At 43.0% G+C, this 12,522-nt stretch overlaps 2 protein-coding genes across 3 annotated transcripts in view; one reads left to right on the top strand and one right to left on the bottom strand.

Annotated features, from left to right (window-relative positions):
* CEP95 (centrosomal protein 95) overlaps window positions 1–5,236 on the bottom strand; it is a 35,052-nt gene extending 29,816 nt beyond the window's left edge. For both annotated transcript variants that reach the window (XM_041724011.1, XM_041724012.1), the window contains exons 1-3: window positions 4,950–5,236; window positions 3,205–3,333; window positions 1,882–1,989 (exon numbers count right to left, since the gene is read on the bottom strand). In XM_041724011.1, the coding sequence (XP_041579945.1) occupies window positions 1,882–1,989; window positions 3,205–3,333; window positions 4,950–4,968 (256 nt within the window). In that variant the 5' untranslated portion in view covers window positions 4,969–5,236. The remainder of the gene's footprint in view (window positions 1–1,881; window positions 1,990–3,204; window positions 3,334–4,949) is intronic.
* Window positions 5,237–5,430: 194 nt separating this feature from the next.
* On the top strand, window positions 5,431–12,455 carry DDX5 (DEAD-box helicase 5). Its single transcript, XM_041724014.1, has 14 exons — window positions 5,431–5,573; window positions 5,860–6,038; window positions 7,265–7,430; window positions 7,778–7,874; window positions 7,984–8,117; window positions 8,237–8,302; window positions 8,569–8,710; window positions 8,796–8,956; window positions 9,045–9,217; window positions 9,545–9,655; window positions 9,869–9,930; window positions 10,006–10,065; window positions 11,311–11,535; window positions 11,749–12,455. Exons 2-14 carry the CDS (start codon window positions 5,995–5,997, stop codon window positions 12,150–12,152), a joined length of 1,845 nt encoding a protein of 614 aa, XP_041579948.1. The 5' UTR covers window positions 5,431–5,573; window positions 5,860–5,994; the 3' UTR covers window positions 12,153–12,455.
* Window positions 12,456–12,522: the final 67 nt, after the last annotated feature.

Here is a 12,522-nt window from a genome sequence, read left to right as displayed (position 1 = left end):
AGAACTAAAAAGCTGCTTTGCAGTATACCAGAAGAGGTAAGCAGTTTTGCAACTTTTCATGGGGTGGGTGTGAGTTGTCAGGAGTAGCTCTTCATTAAAAAGTTGTATATGTAGATACAACCTTGCTATAGATTTAAAAAGCACAAATGCCAAAACTTGCTGTATTCGAGTGATAAAGCAATTCTAAGTTGAAGAACAGGGAATTCCTGGGATCACCTTTAAAATGAATTATCTCCAAACTAATTTACCACATTTACCCAGAACTCCACTCAAAAACTTAAGACAATTTTCAGTAAAATTTGTCATCAATATTAAATTAAGAGACGCAAATGACTTATCCTAATTAATATTTTTCTGTCTTAACTGCCAAAGAACAAACCAACAGTGTAGTGTAAGCCTTCTCTTAGTGATGCAAATGTAGTTTCAAGCGCACAGATTCCCTGTCTTCCTTACTTGAAATTAATTTACTGGAATAATCCTCATTCTCTTGCTATCTAAAATATAGGGATTTATAAATATATTTGGTAAGTTAGCTTTAGAATACAAGCATGATATAGTTTATTTTGGGAAAGAGTTCACAATTTCACTTTATTAATTTTGAATAGACAATATATTCATGAGGTTTAAAATTCATCAAGGGTGGGGCGCCTGGGTGGCTCAGTCAGTTAAGCAACTGACTCTTGATTTTAGCCCAGGTCATGATCTCAGAGTTTTGAGATTGAGCCCTACACCCACAATGCTTAAGATTCTCTCTCCTTCTCTCTCTGCCTCTTCCTCACATTTGCACACACACATTCTCTCTCAAAAATGAAATAAAATAAAAAAATAAAATTCGAAAGTGCAAAAGGTGTATAATGAAATCTCATCCCATCTTCATCCTGCAGCCCTGAAGTTCCTCTTATTGGAGGCAATCAGTATTACAGGTTTCTTGCACATGCTTTGAAAGAGTCCTTCTGCAAGCAATCAACTATCTATTTATTCTCCTCACCTTCGTTTTCTACAAGTAGCACCACACTGCATATTATTATCAAGTGCACATTTTTCTGACATTATATATATTGGAGACTGTTGCACTAACATGGAACATTGTACATAATGAGCATTATCAAAAATCTTCTACAGTGGCAAATACCCTGTAGAGAGTTATCATAATTTTTTGTTTGTTTCTGCTATCATAATTTATTTATTTTTATTTTTTTTATCTTTTTTTTTTTATAATTTATTTAACCTGTCCCTATTCAGTGGACATTTAGATGTTGCTAATTTTTAGCTGTCACAAACAAGCAGCATGTTAGCTTTAAAATAACTAAATAACAGGGCACCTGGATGGCTCAGTTGCTTGAGCATCTGACTCTGGATCTCAGGGTCATGAGTTCAAGCCAAACATTAGGTGTGGAGCCTACTTAAAAAAACAACAAAACAAAAAACATACTTCAAACTACCAGCTAGGATATTTATATCTCAGACCCAAGTCCATCAAAAACTCAATGTCTGGGATCCCTGGGTGGCGCAGCAGTTTGGCACCTGCCTTTGGCCCAGGGCGCGATCTGGAGACCTGGGATCGAATCCCACGTCGGGCTCCCGGTGCATGGAGCCTGCTTCTCCCTCTGCCTGTGTCTCTGCCTCTCTCTCTGTGACTATCATAAAAAAAATTTAAAAAAAACAAAACAAACAAAAAAAAAAACCTCAATGTCTAACTTGCTAAAAAAGCTCTCAAGGATGGCTGCCCTAATTCTACTGGTCAATTGTCTTGGCTCAGTATTGTCATTTGGTTTATTTCATAAGCTTACTCATCTGGTTACCTATACAATCTATAGGATTCTACCTAACAAATTATTTTAGTAAAATACAAAATTATCTGATGGTTAAGTATATACCAACCTGTTATGTGAGACAAGCTGACTTGCAGGTAATCCAAGGCCAGTGAATCAATTACCGCTTGTACATTGTGAGCTTCATCCTCTTGACTCCTAGGAATAGCTATGAGGTCTGTAGGGAAGGAAAAAAAAAAAGCTACATAATTTTTCATCCGGGGGTCCAAATTATAATGGTCTCTGACCAGGCTTCTGAGTCAAGTTAACTGCTACAAAAGCAAGCTCTACCCAAACAGAACAGGCTATAAAGTACAGATAAAACTAACAGAGCCTGAATCCTACAGAGCATCTTTATTGGCTGAATACTTAACATATATATGTACCATAAGCACTATACCATAGAAAAAGAGACCCCTAAATTCAAGGGGATGCTAATACTCTAATAACAGAGCATCTTTATTGGCTGAATACTTAACATATATATGTACCATAAGCACTATACCATAGAAAAAGAGACCCCTAAATTCAAGGGGATGCTAATACTCTAATAAGGGAAACAATACATAAAGTGAGACTCTAACCCATAATCATGGGGAGCTTTCCATGAGAGGAAAAAAACCCACAAAAGGTACAAAAGGAGAGTTCTTGTAAGTCTTGTCAAAGCAGCCTAGTAGGAACTATTGATATGATTTAAAAGGTCAGTATAGACCAGAGTGAGGGAAGATTTTAACATCAACTTTGAGAGTTTCTCCTCTGGTATTGAGAGAGATGAATTTTGGGGGGAAGGATGAAAGAAGTATTTTAAAAGACTGCTCTGATAACCATATGCCCTTGCAGTCAAAATAAGGTTAAGACTAGCAACAAAGATACCAGCTAGAGGCCATCTCCATTATTCCAAGTGATGAGGGCACTAACTCATGGTAACAATGGGAAAAGAAGAGAGACTACACAGTTTTAGTACTTAATGGTTATGAGCTACATAAACAAAGAGATAGTAGAGGAATCTTAAAGACTCTGAGCTACTCAACCAGGGATGCAGTACAAACATCAACTTATATTTGTAATATTGGTTAAGTAATAGGACCCAATAGTTTTCCAAGTTCCACTCAATTGTAGGTACATTTACAGAAAAGGTGTGACTTTCTGTAGGTAAGGTATTAGGCATAATTAAACAGTAATGACCAAGACCACTCAACCCGATTTGACCAAGGTTGTTACTATGTGTGGGTCTCAGGAAGGTATTAAGGTAACAAATGTAACAGTCAGAAATAAGATATAAACAAAGAAAAAAATTTAAGATTTTATAAATACTATAGGGTCTAACTGAAGGCACTCAAAACTCCTGGCCTAAGATATAGTCACTATTACTCCCGCTTCTTAGTACCCTTACCTGGTACCTTTTCTCCCAAAATAGATTGGTAAAGAGCAATAAAAACATTAGCATCACAATCTTCTAGTTCTCGTATCCTCAAGTGTATATGACATTTCAAAAGAAGGTTATTGGCAATAGTTATCCACTCTGTCAGGAAAGGAAAAGATCAGCCTTAAATAACACTAGAAACAGTCAATCCCCACAAAGATAAACACCAAATGATGTAGAAGATAAAATATCTGATCAAAGAAGTTCAAAGACCCTCTGAGGCATGATTTTTGAAAACGTATTTAATTTCTTGGGATGACTTCCAGAGTGCTGGAATTTCAATGTAGTCAAACCTATGATGCAAATCCAATTTTTACGGCTGCAAACTAAAACCTTGTTATTTTATCTTTTCTTATTTCACAAGCCATACATAGCTGTTTTTAACATACTTAAAAGTAAACAGGAATAGATGTCATAAACGAGACAGTTTGTTAACGATTGTCTGAGATTAGCAGAAACTAATTAATGGATGCTGCTTCAAATTCCCAATAGCATTCATCATGTTTCTACCCAATTATTTTGTGCAAGTCAGAATTTCTCTGGTGCCCCAATAGGTGGTGATTAATTCAGGCTGTTAAAAAACTGAAGTAATGACCCCAACACTGCAACATTTGTTTTAGTTCTTTAAAAAAAATTACATTTAATGGAGGCGCCTGGGTGGCTCGGTCGGTTTAATAAGCCTTTGCCTTCAGCTCAGGTCATGATCCCGGCAGGATGGAGCCCCCAAGTCTGGCTCCCTGCTCACCAGGGAGTCTGCTTTTCCCCTTGCTCATGCTCTCACTCAAATAAATAAATAAAATCTTAAAAAAAAAAAAATAAAGTCAATGAATAAGAAGTAAAATACAGGCAATACACAAAGACATCCCTAAATTCAGAACTAGCACATTACCAACACTGTTGGAAGTTTCCTGTGTGCCACCGCACCCCTCCCCCAGACACGGTCGGAATTAGCAAGATTATTTCACGACTTTCTCCAACAAAGGTAATTTCTAAAGCCTGACCTATTTGCTCCCTGATATAATTTATGGTGGTTAAGGAGAAGTCCTCCTACTCCGTATTTGACGAATTGAGCGCGTTCAAGGCACGTTATCTCCCTGTCCCCGTGCCCACTTCTCACAGCTGACCAAACCACGAGCTGGTTTGAACGCTGTCCTGAGGAAAGGATGAAAAGCGTCCCGGACAACCCAACCCACTCGGTTTTCAAAAGCGGTTGCTAGACAATGCCGGTAACTCCAGAGGGCACTGAAGAGAAAAATCCGCCACTATCCTACAGTGGCAGGAGCATCAGCAGATCCTTAGTGCGCCGTTCCCCTCAAAACTTCAATGCACATGGAGGTCACGGCCTCAGTCCCCACAATCCAAGAGGCAGAGCGCGCGCTGACAGTGGCTGGATTCCCCAGAGAAACGCGAGTCCCGGGAAGCAGCTTTCTGACTGCCCTTTTTGCAGCCAGGTTGCGGGCGTGCTGCGGGCCTCGCCACGGGGTTCTTCTCTCCACACCCCAACATCTCGCTAGATGGCCTCTAGGAGGAAGACCCAGAGCGGGGCCAAGAAACCCACGGAACCGCCGACTACGACTGGGTGTCTGTCACCAGCCCCGCCGGCAGCCCAGACCCAGGGAGTCCAGCCGGAGGATTCGAGATAAAAGGCCTAGGAGCGTCCGGCGGACGTAAAGGGTTTCAGTCCACACACACCCGGGCTCCGGGCCGAGACTCACCAGCCTCTGAGCCGGCCATGTCACGGAGGCAGGTCGCTGCCGGACTTCCAGCTGGGCGCGAGGTGGACGGCGTCCGGGAAGGGCCGCACAGCGCAGACGCAACGCCGAGGTGGGGGGAGAACGAAACGAAAGGGCAGGGGGTGAAAGAGGGAGGGACGTTAAAACGGCTTCTTGCTGCTGATTGGTCGTCACGGGAGGACTTCCTTTCGCAGCACGCGCCCAGGCGGCGGTTTGTGGGCTCTAGGTACCATTCTCCGCGGGCAAGATCCCGCTGAGGGATTCTCAGGTGGGTGGGTTTGACAGGCCGGGTCACCCAGCGGCCCTGGCCGGTCTCCCGGGGGCCTTAGCACGGCACTTCCGGTGAGCTATTTCGTTTCGTATTCCTCCGCCGACGCCAAGTGGAGAAGTAGTGCGGTCCGCTTACCCGATGGGCGGGAGCAGTCACGTGACAATGTCAGGCTCCGCCTTCCCGTCTCACTTGGTTAGGGGCGTGAAGGCTCTTTGGAGACGTAAACATCTCCAAGTGGGCTGAGTGGGTTGGTCTGTGCTGGCCATTTTGTCGGCAGGGCTAGACTTGGAAAAGGGCGGGGTGGCTTCCTTGAGGTGTGGAAAGACGAGAAAAAGGTGAAGAACACAGAGTAGGCTAAGGCGTCTCAGTGCGGGTGGGCCCAGCCGTGAAAGGGGCCCCAAACCGGCGACTCTGAGGGAAGCGGAGGGTGGGGGTGGGGCGAGAACATGGCGGATCCCGGAACGCCGGCGGGCGTTGCGGCCTCTGCGCAGGGGCGGGGTGATTAGGTCATAGAGCGGCTCCCAGCATTCTCTGCGGCGGAGGAGGCGGTCCAGGCTATAAAACCGGCTGCCGGGACGCGGCCGGCACCTCATTCATTTCCACCGGTCTCTTGTCGAGCAGCTCCGGCCCCTGTCATCGCCGCCCCGCTGCCGCCGCCGCCCCCGCAAGGCTTTGCCATCGCCAAAGCCACCTGCAGCGACTCGTCGCACCCGATTCTCTTTACTTCGTTCCCCGCCAACCGCAACCATTGACGCCATGTCGGGTTATTCGAGTGACCGAGACCGCGGCCGGGATCGAGGGTGAGTGTGGGAACGGACTTGTCAGGCCCAGCAGTGGGGGATGGGAGGCCGATGAAGGAGGCGGCGGGCGGGGGCGACGGACAGTCGGCTTTTTCCGCCTATATTTAGCCTTTACGAATCGAAGGCTTGCGCCATTTTGATATTTGTCCGGAACTGACAGAGGGATGTTTCCCTGTTAACGGTCCTCAAGCTCGCCTTTTGTTGGTGGGGGGATGGGGGAGGCGCCGAAGCCCCCGCCCCCACCCCCGCCCCCGGCGACTGAGCAGCTGTCGGGGAGAATTCGGGGGAGTGTATTTCAATGGTTGGAAAGCGCGACGCTTTCAGGAGAACGAAGTCACCGCTGTTCGGTGCATCTTTTCGGAAGTGTTGTAGGGGCCCCGGGAGTTCTGTGGTAGTCGAAGGGGTCGCCTCACGAGCCATTGATGGCGCGGGAGCAGGAGGGCGGCCGGCACCGCGGGAATCGGCCATGTGGCTGAGCCGCGGGTACAAAATGCCGGCGTCGGACATGGCGGCGGCGCCTTTGTTACCCCGCCCGGCGGAGGAGCTCAAAATGGCAGCGTCGAGAAAATGTGGCGCAGAGAGAAATGCGAGACAAAGGGGGAAGCGCCGCCCCAGCGGGAACGCCGCCCGGTCCGGGACTCCTCCCCCGGTAGTTGCCAGCTCCTCCTCCTCTTTTTCTTTGCGTTATATAATTTTGCTATCTTCATGAGCCCTCCGGGGGGATCCCCCCAATTCGATGGGCTTGCATAAATGTCTCGGAGACCACCGTCCTTGTTCTGTTCTCGTTGGTGCTGTCCCATTATTCCTTAAAACCAAAGCTGCTTGGCTTGGAAAGAGCTGATAATAACATTGCTGTTAAGCACCTCCCTTGTATTGTCTCTCTCCCAGACATTTAATGCCTAAGCTCACGGGAAAGACTAGGAGCCACAAGCTGTTGTCTATCCTTGTAATCTGAACTTGGGGCGTTTGGGCAGCCAATTTCCGACCTGATAAATCCCGGGCTGTTGATTTGGCTTCAGTAGTGTGTATTTGGGACAACGGGAAGTGAGAGAGATGGTGCTAATTGTGGCTTTTGAGAGCATGACCCATCACTAAGGACAGTGCTAAGTCTTAAACCTGGAAAAGTCTTTCATTTATCTGTACTGTGTGTCAAGGGACAATAAATAGTCTGTATGTAAACGTCTTAGTAGGTAGTTGAAAATATCACTTTTTTGTTTTAATTTCAGGTTTGGTGCACCTCGATTTGGGGGAAGTAGGGCAGGGCCCCTATCTGGAAAGAAGTTTGGAAACCCTGGGGAGAAACTAGTCAAAAAGAAGTGGAATCTTGATGAGCTGCCCAAATTTGAGAAGAATTTTTATCAAGAACACCCTGATTTGGCTAGGCGCACAGCAGTGAGTAATTTCACAGGGCTTCCTTGGGCTGTAACTCAACAGTGACTTTTAGTAAACAGAAATTTGAACAGAGGCCTTGGAAATAACCGAACTTAGGGAAACTCATATTTTCTGATAGTCGAGGAAGAGGAGGTGCTTTGGCAAGTGGTATCTTTGAATTTTTCTATTTAGAGTGGTTAAATATAACTATAATCATGGATCTTGTGCTCTGTAGGTTTTCTATATGTGGATATAGATTTTAAGTGGCCCGTTAAAGTTTGCTAATCCTTGATAAGCTTAAGGCCTGCTGATTGCATATTAGTGAAGATTGTATGGTACTTAGTAGGTTACTATAATTTGTTTTATAGCAAGAGGTGGAGACATACAGGAGGAGTAAGGAAATTACGGTTAGAGGTCACAACTGCCCAAAGCCAGTTCTGAATTTTTATGAAGCAAACTTCCCTGGTAAGTGCTAGTTTAGAGCACTCACCCCCCCCCCCCCCCCCGCCTTTTATTAATTTCACCCTTTTTCTTAGCTTCACTAAATTTACTGAATTACTGTTGCTAATTACAGCAAATGTAATGGATGTGATTGCAAGACAGAATTTTACTGAACCCACTGCAATTCAAGCTCAGGGATGGCCCGTTGCTCTAAGTGGATTGGATATGGTTGGAGTAGCACAGACTGGATCCGGGAAAACATTGTCTGTAAGTGTGGGAGAATTTTTGAGTTTTAATGTGATTATGTTAGAGAAAGTGGATTAGTGATATAAGGAAATTAGAAGCTTTTTAATTTAACTTTTGTTTTGTTCCCCCACCCCAAATAGTATTTGCTGCCTGCTATCGTCCATATCAATCATCAGCCATTCCTAGAGAGAGGTGATGGGCCTATTGTAAGTATGTGTGTATTTTTTCTTAATTTTTGTGTGAGTACAATAAAGAGAGCTATAGAATATATAGCAAAACCAATTCTGGTGGTTTCACATAGAGACATCAGTTGTGTTATGTAATTTAACTGGAGACAAAGTTGCCTTGATCATCCTGGAATATTGGACAGCAAAATCCATTACCTGCTGAAGTAATGCCAGTAAATGCCCCTATGTTTAAAACTAGGATCCAGGACTCTGCAAAAACCTATTCCACTTTCTGTTTCTTTTAGTGCTTGGTGCTGGCACCAACTCGGGAACTGGCCCAACAGGTACAGCAAGTCGCTGCTGAATACTGTAGAGCATGTCGATTGAAGTCCACTTGCATCTATGGTGGTGCTCCCAAGGGACCACAGATTCGTGATTTGGAGAGAGGCACGTAACAAAAAATTCTTGTTTTTGTTGGTGTTAGAAATTCTAGATGTTACAGTTATATTTATATTTATATGTTTAACTGAAGGTGTGGAAATCTGTATTGCAACACCTGGAAGACTGATTGATTTTTTAGAGTGTGGGAAAACCAATCTGAGAAGAACCACCTACCTTGTCCTTGATGAAGCAGATAGAATGCTTGATATGGGCTTTGAACCCCAAATAAGGAAGATTGTGGATCAGATAAGAGTAAGTACCCCTAAAAATGTTTTATTTTGAAACGTGGCTCTAAATTTATTTAGAATATAACGCTTTTTTAAAATCCAACATTCTTTAGCCTGATAGGCAAACCCTAATGTGGAGTGCAACTTGGCCAAAAGAAGTAAGACAGCTTGCTGAAGATTTCCTGAAAGACTACATTCATATAAACATTGGTGCACTGGAACTGAGTGCAAATCACAACATTCTTCAGATTGTGGATGTATGTCATGACGTAGAAAAGGATGAAAAGTAAGTTTTTTATAGAACTGAAAGTTCAGTGTACAAATTTAGAAGTTAAGAAACTTACATAGGGTAGAATGTGAACGTGTTCTTTTAAAATCCTGTCAATCTTAGCAATGTTTCCTTCATTCACAAAATTGGTTATCGGTAACATTTCTTTTAGGAGAGGAACCTGTTTTGTGGTTTAAGGACCAAAGGTAGAATTGCTTGATAAGTGTTCAAGCAGGTGTTTTTTTATTCATAGCCATGTAAATTGAAGATAGTTCTTGAGTGACCATAAATGTGTGGCTATAATCATAGACTTCTTTTAAAATTCACTATTTTTTTCCCTGCAAGACTTATTCGTCTAATGGAAGAAATCATGAGTGAGAAGGAGAATAAAACCATTGTTTTTGTTGAAACCAAAAGAAGATGTGATGAGCTTACTAGAAAAATGAGGAGAGATGGGTATGTGAGTTTTTTCCATTAAAGCAAGTATATGAGAGCTGAATTTAAGGGAAGGGGCAAGTGGATTTGAATGTCATAGATAAGTTTACCTAGTGTAAATAAAACTGCATGGGTCAGGTGAAGTTAGAGGAATTAGTGACTAGATAGGCAGTAAAGTAAAACCTATCAGGCTTTAAATGCAAAGCCTACTGACAAAATTTTTCTTGAATGTAGGTGGCCCGCCATGGGTATCCATGGTGACAAGAGTCAACAGGAACGTGACTGGGTTCTAAATGGTAAGTCAGATGAAAAATTTTTTCACTCAGAACCTGGAGTTCTCAAGATTATTGATGATCGTTTCTTTTTCACAGAATTCAAACATGGAAAAGCTCCTATTCTGATTGCTACAGATGTGGCCTCCAGAGGGCTAGGTTAGTAAAAACTCGAATTCATGGCTTGGTTTCCCAGAAGATCTCCATATAATTTTTTTAAAGAAAGTTTATTGCTTTCTTTAACCTCTGCATTTTTTCTAAGTTTTTTTCATATAAAGGTGCAGTCTTTGTGGCAAGGCCTAGGCATGACAATCGGAGGACTCGAGGGGGATGGAGGACTAGTGATCGGCTGGCTGCTTCCAGTCGATTAGAGAGGTGAAAAGCTGAAAGTGTGCCAGTAATCTTCAAAAGGCAGAACATACCACCTCTGCCCCGTAAACTGTTCTCTCCGGGGGAAAAAAATGGAAGTTATCCTCACAGTTCACTGCCGTGGTATTTCTTCTGTCCCATGCTTTGCATGACTGCCATGGTACAGCATTGTTTCAAACTGTTTACTGTGATCTGTGGGTCTTTGAGTTTCAGTGAGTTTGCTGAAATGTTGAAGAAATATTTCCAAACTTCAATGTTCAATGAAATTTTTGTTCAAGTTTGAAATGGAGAGAGCAGCTTTAAAAGGTACTAAGCCTTTTACAAATTGGTGAGTACTGGCACATGAGATCTAGAGCAGGAGCAACTTCTCACACTTAGTCAGTGGGAAAAGAAAGCAGTGCTTTGAAAGTTCCTCCCTCACCTACACAGTAGTCGTCATGTCGAGACCTGCCAGAGAGAGACACATTCTCAAGTGAATCCTGGCTTCTTGGAAGCGCTTGCCTAGACGAGACACAGTGCATAAAAACAACTTTTGGGGGACAGGTATGTTTTTCTTGCAGCTGCGGTTGTAAGGTCTTGGCAAGACAAGCAGTGTGGCCAGAATTTTGAACTTCTGATGAGTGTGTAATGCGAAGGACCATGTACATTTTTGTTTAAAGGTCCTCAAAATGAGCACATGAAGAGGTTGCTGTGAACCTTTAAGTGGCCCTACTGCGCAGAAGCATTCAGATGTCACTTGATGATCTGTAAGGGGACTTGCTGGTTTGGGAATATGTTAGAGAATACACGTCCTTTTGATAGGTTCTCTGTCATTGGGTGGGCAATGAGACAGGTAGATGGTGTGTGCTTTTTTTTTTTTTTTTCCTTCCAACCTCAATGGTATTCCTACAGGGAATGGATAACCATTTTAACTGTATTTTTTGCAGCCCGTACCTTCTTGGGAATACAATTGTCTAACTTTTTATTTTTGGTCTGGCTGTTGTGGTGTGCAAAACTCCGTACATTGCTATTTTGCCACACTGCAACACCTTACAGATGTGGAAGATGTGAAATTTGTCATCAATTATGACTACCCTAACTCCTCAGAGGATTATATTCATCGAATTGGAAGAACTGCTCGCAGTACCAAAACAGGCACAGCATACACTTTCTTTACACCTAATAACATAAAGCAAGTGAGCGACCTTATCTCTGTGCTTCGTGAAGCTAATCAAGCAATTAATCCCAAGTTGCTTCAGTTGGTCGAAGACAGAGGTTCAGGTAAGACTAACCTTCATTAAGAAATGTTGGTGATTTGGGGTCACATGATTGTCTGCAAATCCATTAAATGGGATTGGCGGGTGAGTAAAATCGTCATATGAAACTGAGAAAACACTTTAAACTTTGAATACAGCTTCTTCCTAATTTCTTCTGTACTAGTAATGATTTGTGCTGTGGAAATAATCAGCTTGCAATTTTTTTTTTTTTTGACAGGTCGTTCCAGGGGTAGAGGAGGCATGAAGGATGACCGTCGGGACAGATACTCTGCGGGCAAAAGGGGTGGTTTTAATACCTTTAGAGACAGGGAAAATTATGACAGAGGTTACTCTAGTCTGCTTAAGAGAGATTTTGGGGCAAAAACTCAGAATGGTGTTTACAGTGCTGCAAATTACACCAATGGGAGCTTTGGAAGTAATTTTGTGTCTGCTGGTATACAGACCAGTTTTAGGACTGGTAATCCAACAGGGACTTACCAGAATGGTTATGATAGCACTCAGCAATATGGAAGTAATGTTCCCAATATGCACAATGGTATGAACCAACAGGCATATGCATATCCTGCTACTGCAGCTGCGCCTATGATTGGTTATCCAATGCCAACAGGATATTCTCAATAAGACTTTAGAAGTATATGTAAATGTCTGTTTTTCATAATTGCTCTTTATATTGTGTGTTATCAGACAAGATAGTTATTTAAGAAACATGGGAAATGCAGAAATGACTGCAGTGCAGCAGTAATTATGGTGCACTTTTTCGCTATTTAAGTTGGATATTTCTCTACATTCCTGAAACAATTTTTAGGTTTTTTTTGTACTAGAAAATGCAGGCAGTGTTTTCACAAAAGTAAATGTACAGTGATTTGAAATACAATAAATGAAGGCAACGCATGGCCTTCCAATAAAAAATATTTGAAGACTGAATTAAGTGGAAATTGTACTTTATTTTACATCTATAATGTCATGTAAAACTTTGCTTAGATGGTCTGGT

Source organism: Vulpes lagopus, chromosome 12, assembly GCF_018345385.1.
Source record: "Vulpes lagopus strain Blue_001 chromosome 12, ASM1834538v1, whole genome shotgun sequence".
Taxonomy (NCBI): domain Eukaryota; kingdom Metazoa; phylum Chordata; class Mammalia; order Carnivora; family Canidae; genus Vulpes; species Vulpes lagopus.
The sequence above is the reverse complement of the archived record's forward strand: the minus strand, read 5'-3'. Positions and strand labels throughout refer to the sequence as shown.

Coding starts and splice junctions, on each gene's coding strand:
- DDX5 (XM_041724014.1), top strand. CDS start 5,995: ATGTCGGGTTATTCGAGTGACCGAGACCGCGGCCGGGATCGAGG. Junction 7,431..7,777: donor ATTTGGCTAGGCGCACAGCA/GTGAGTAATTTC, acceptor TTTGTTTTATAG/CAAGAGGTGGAGACATACAG. Junction 10,066..11,310: donor TGTGGCCTCCAGAGGGCTAG/GTTAGTAAAAAC, acceptor AACACCTTACAG/ATGTGGAAGATGTGAAATTT.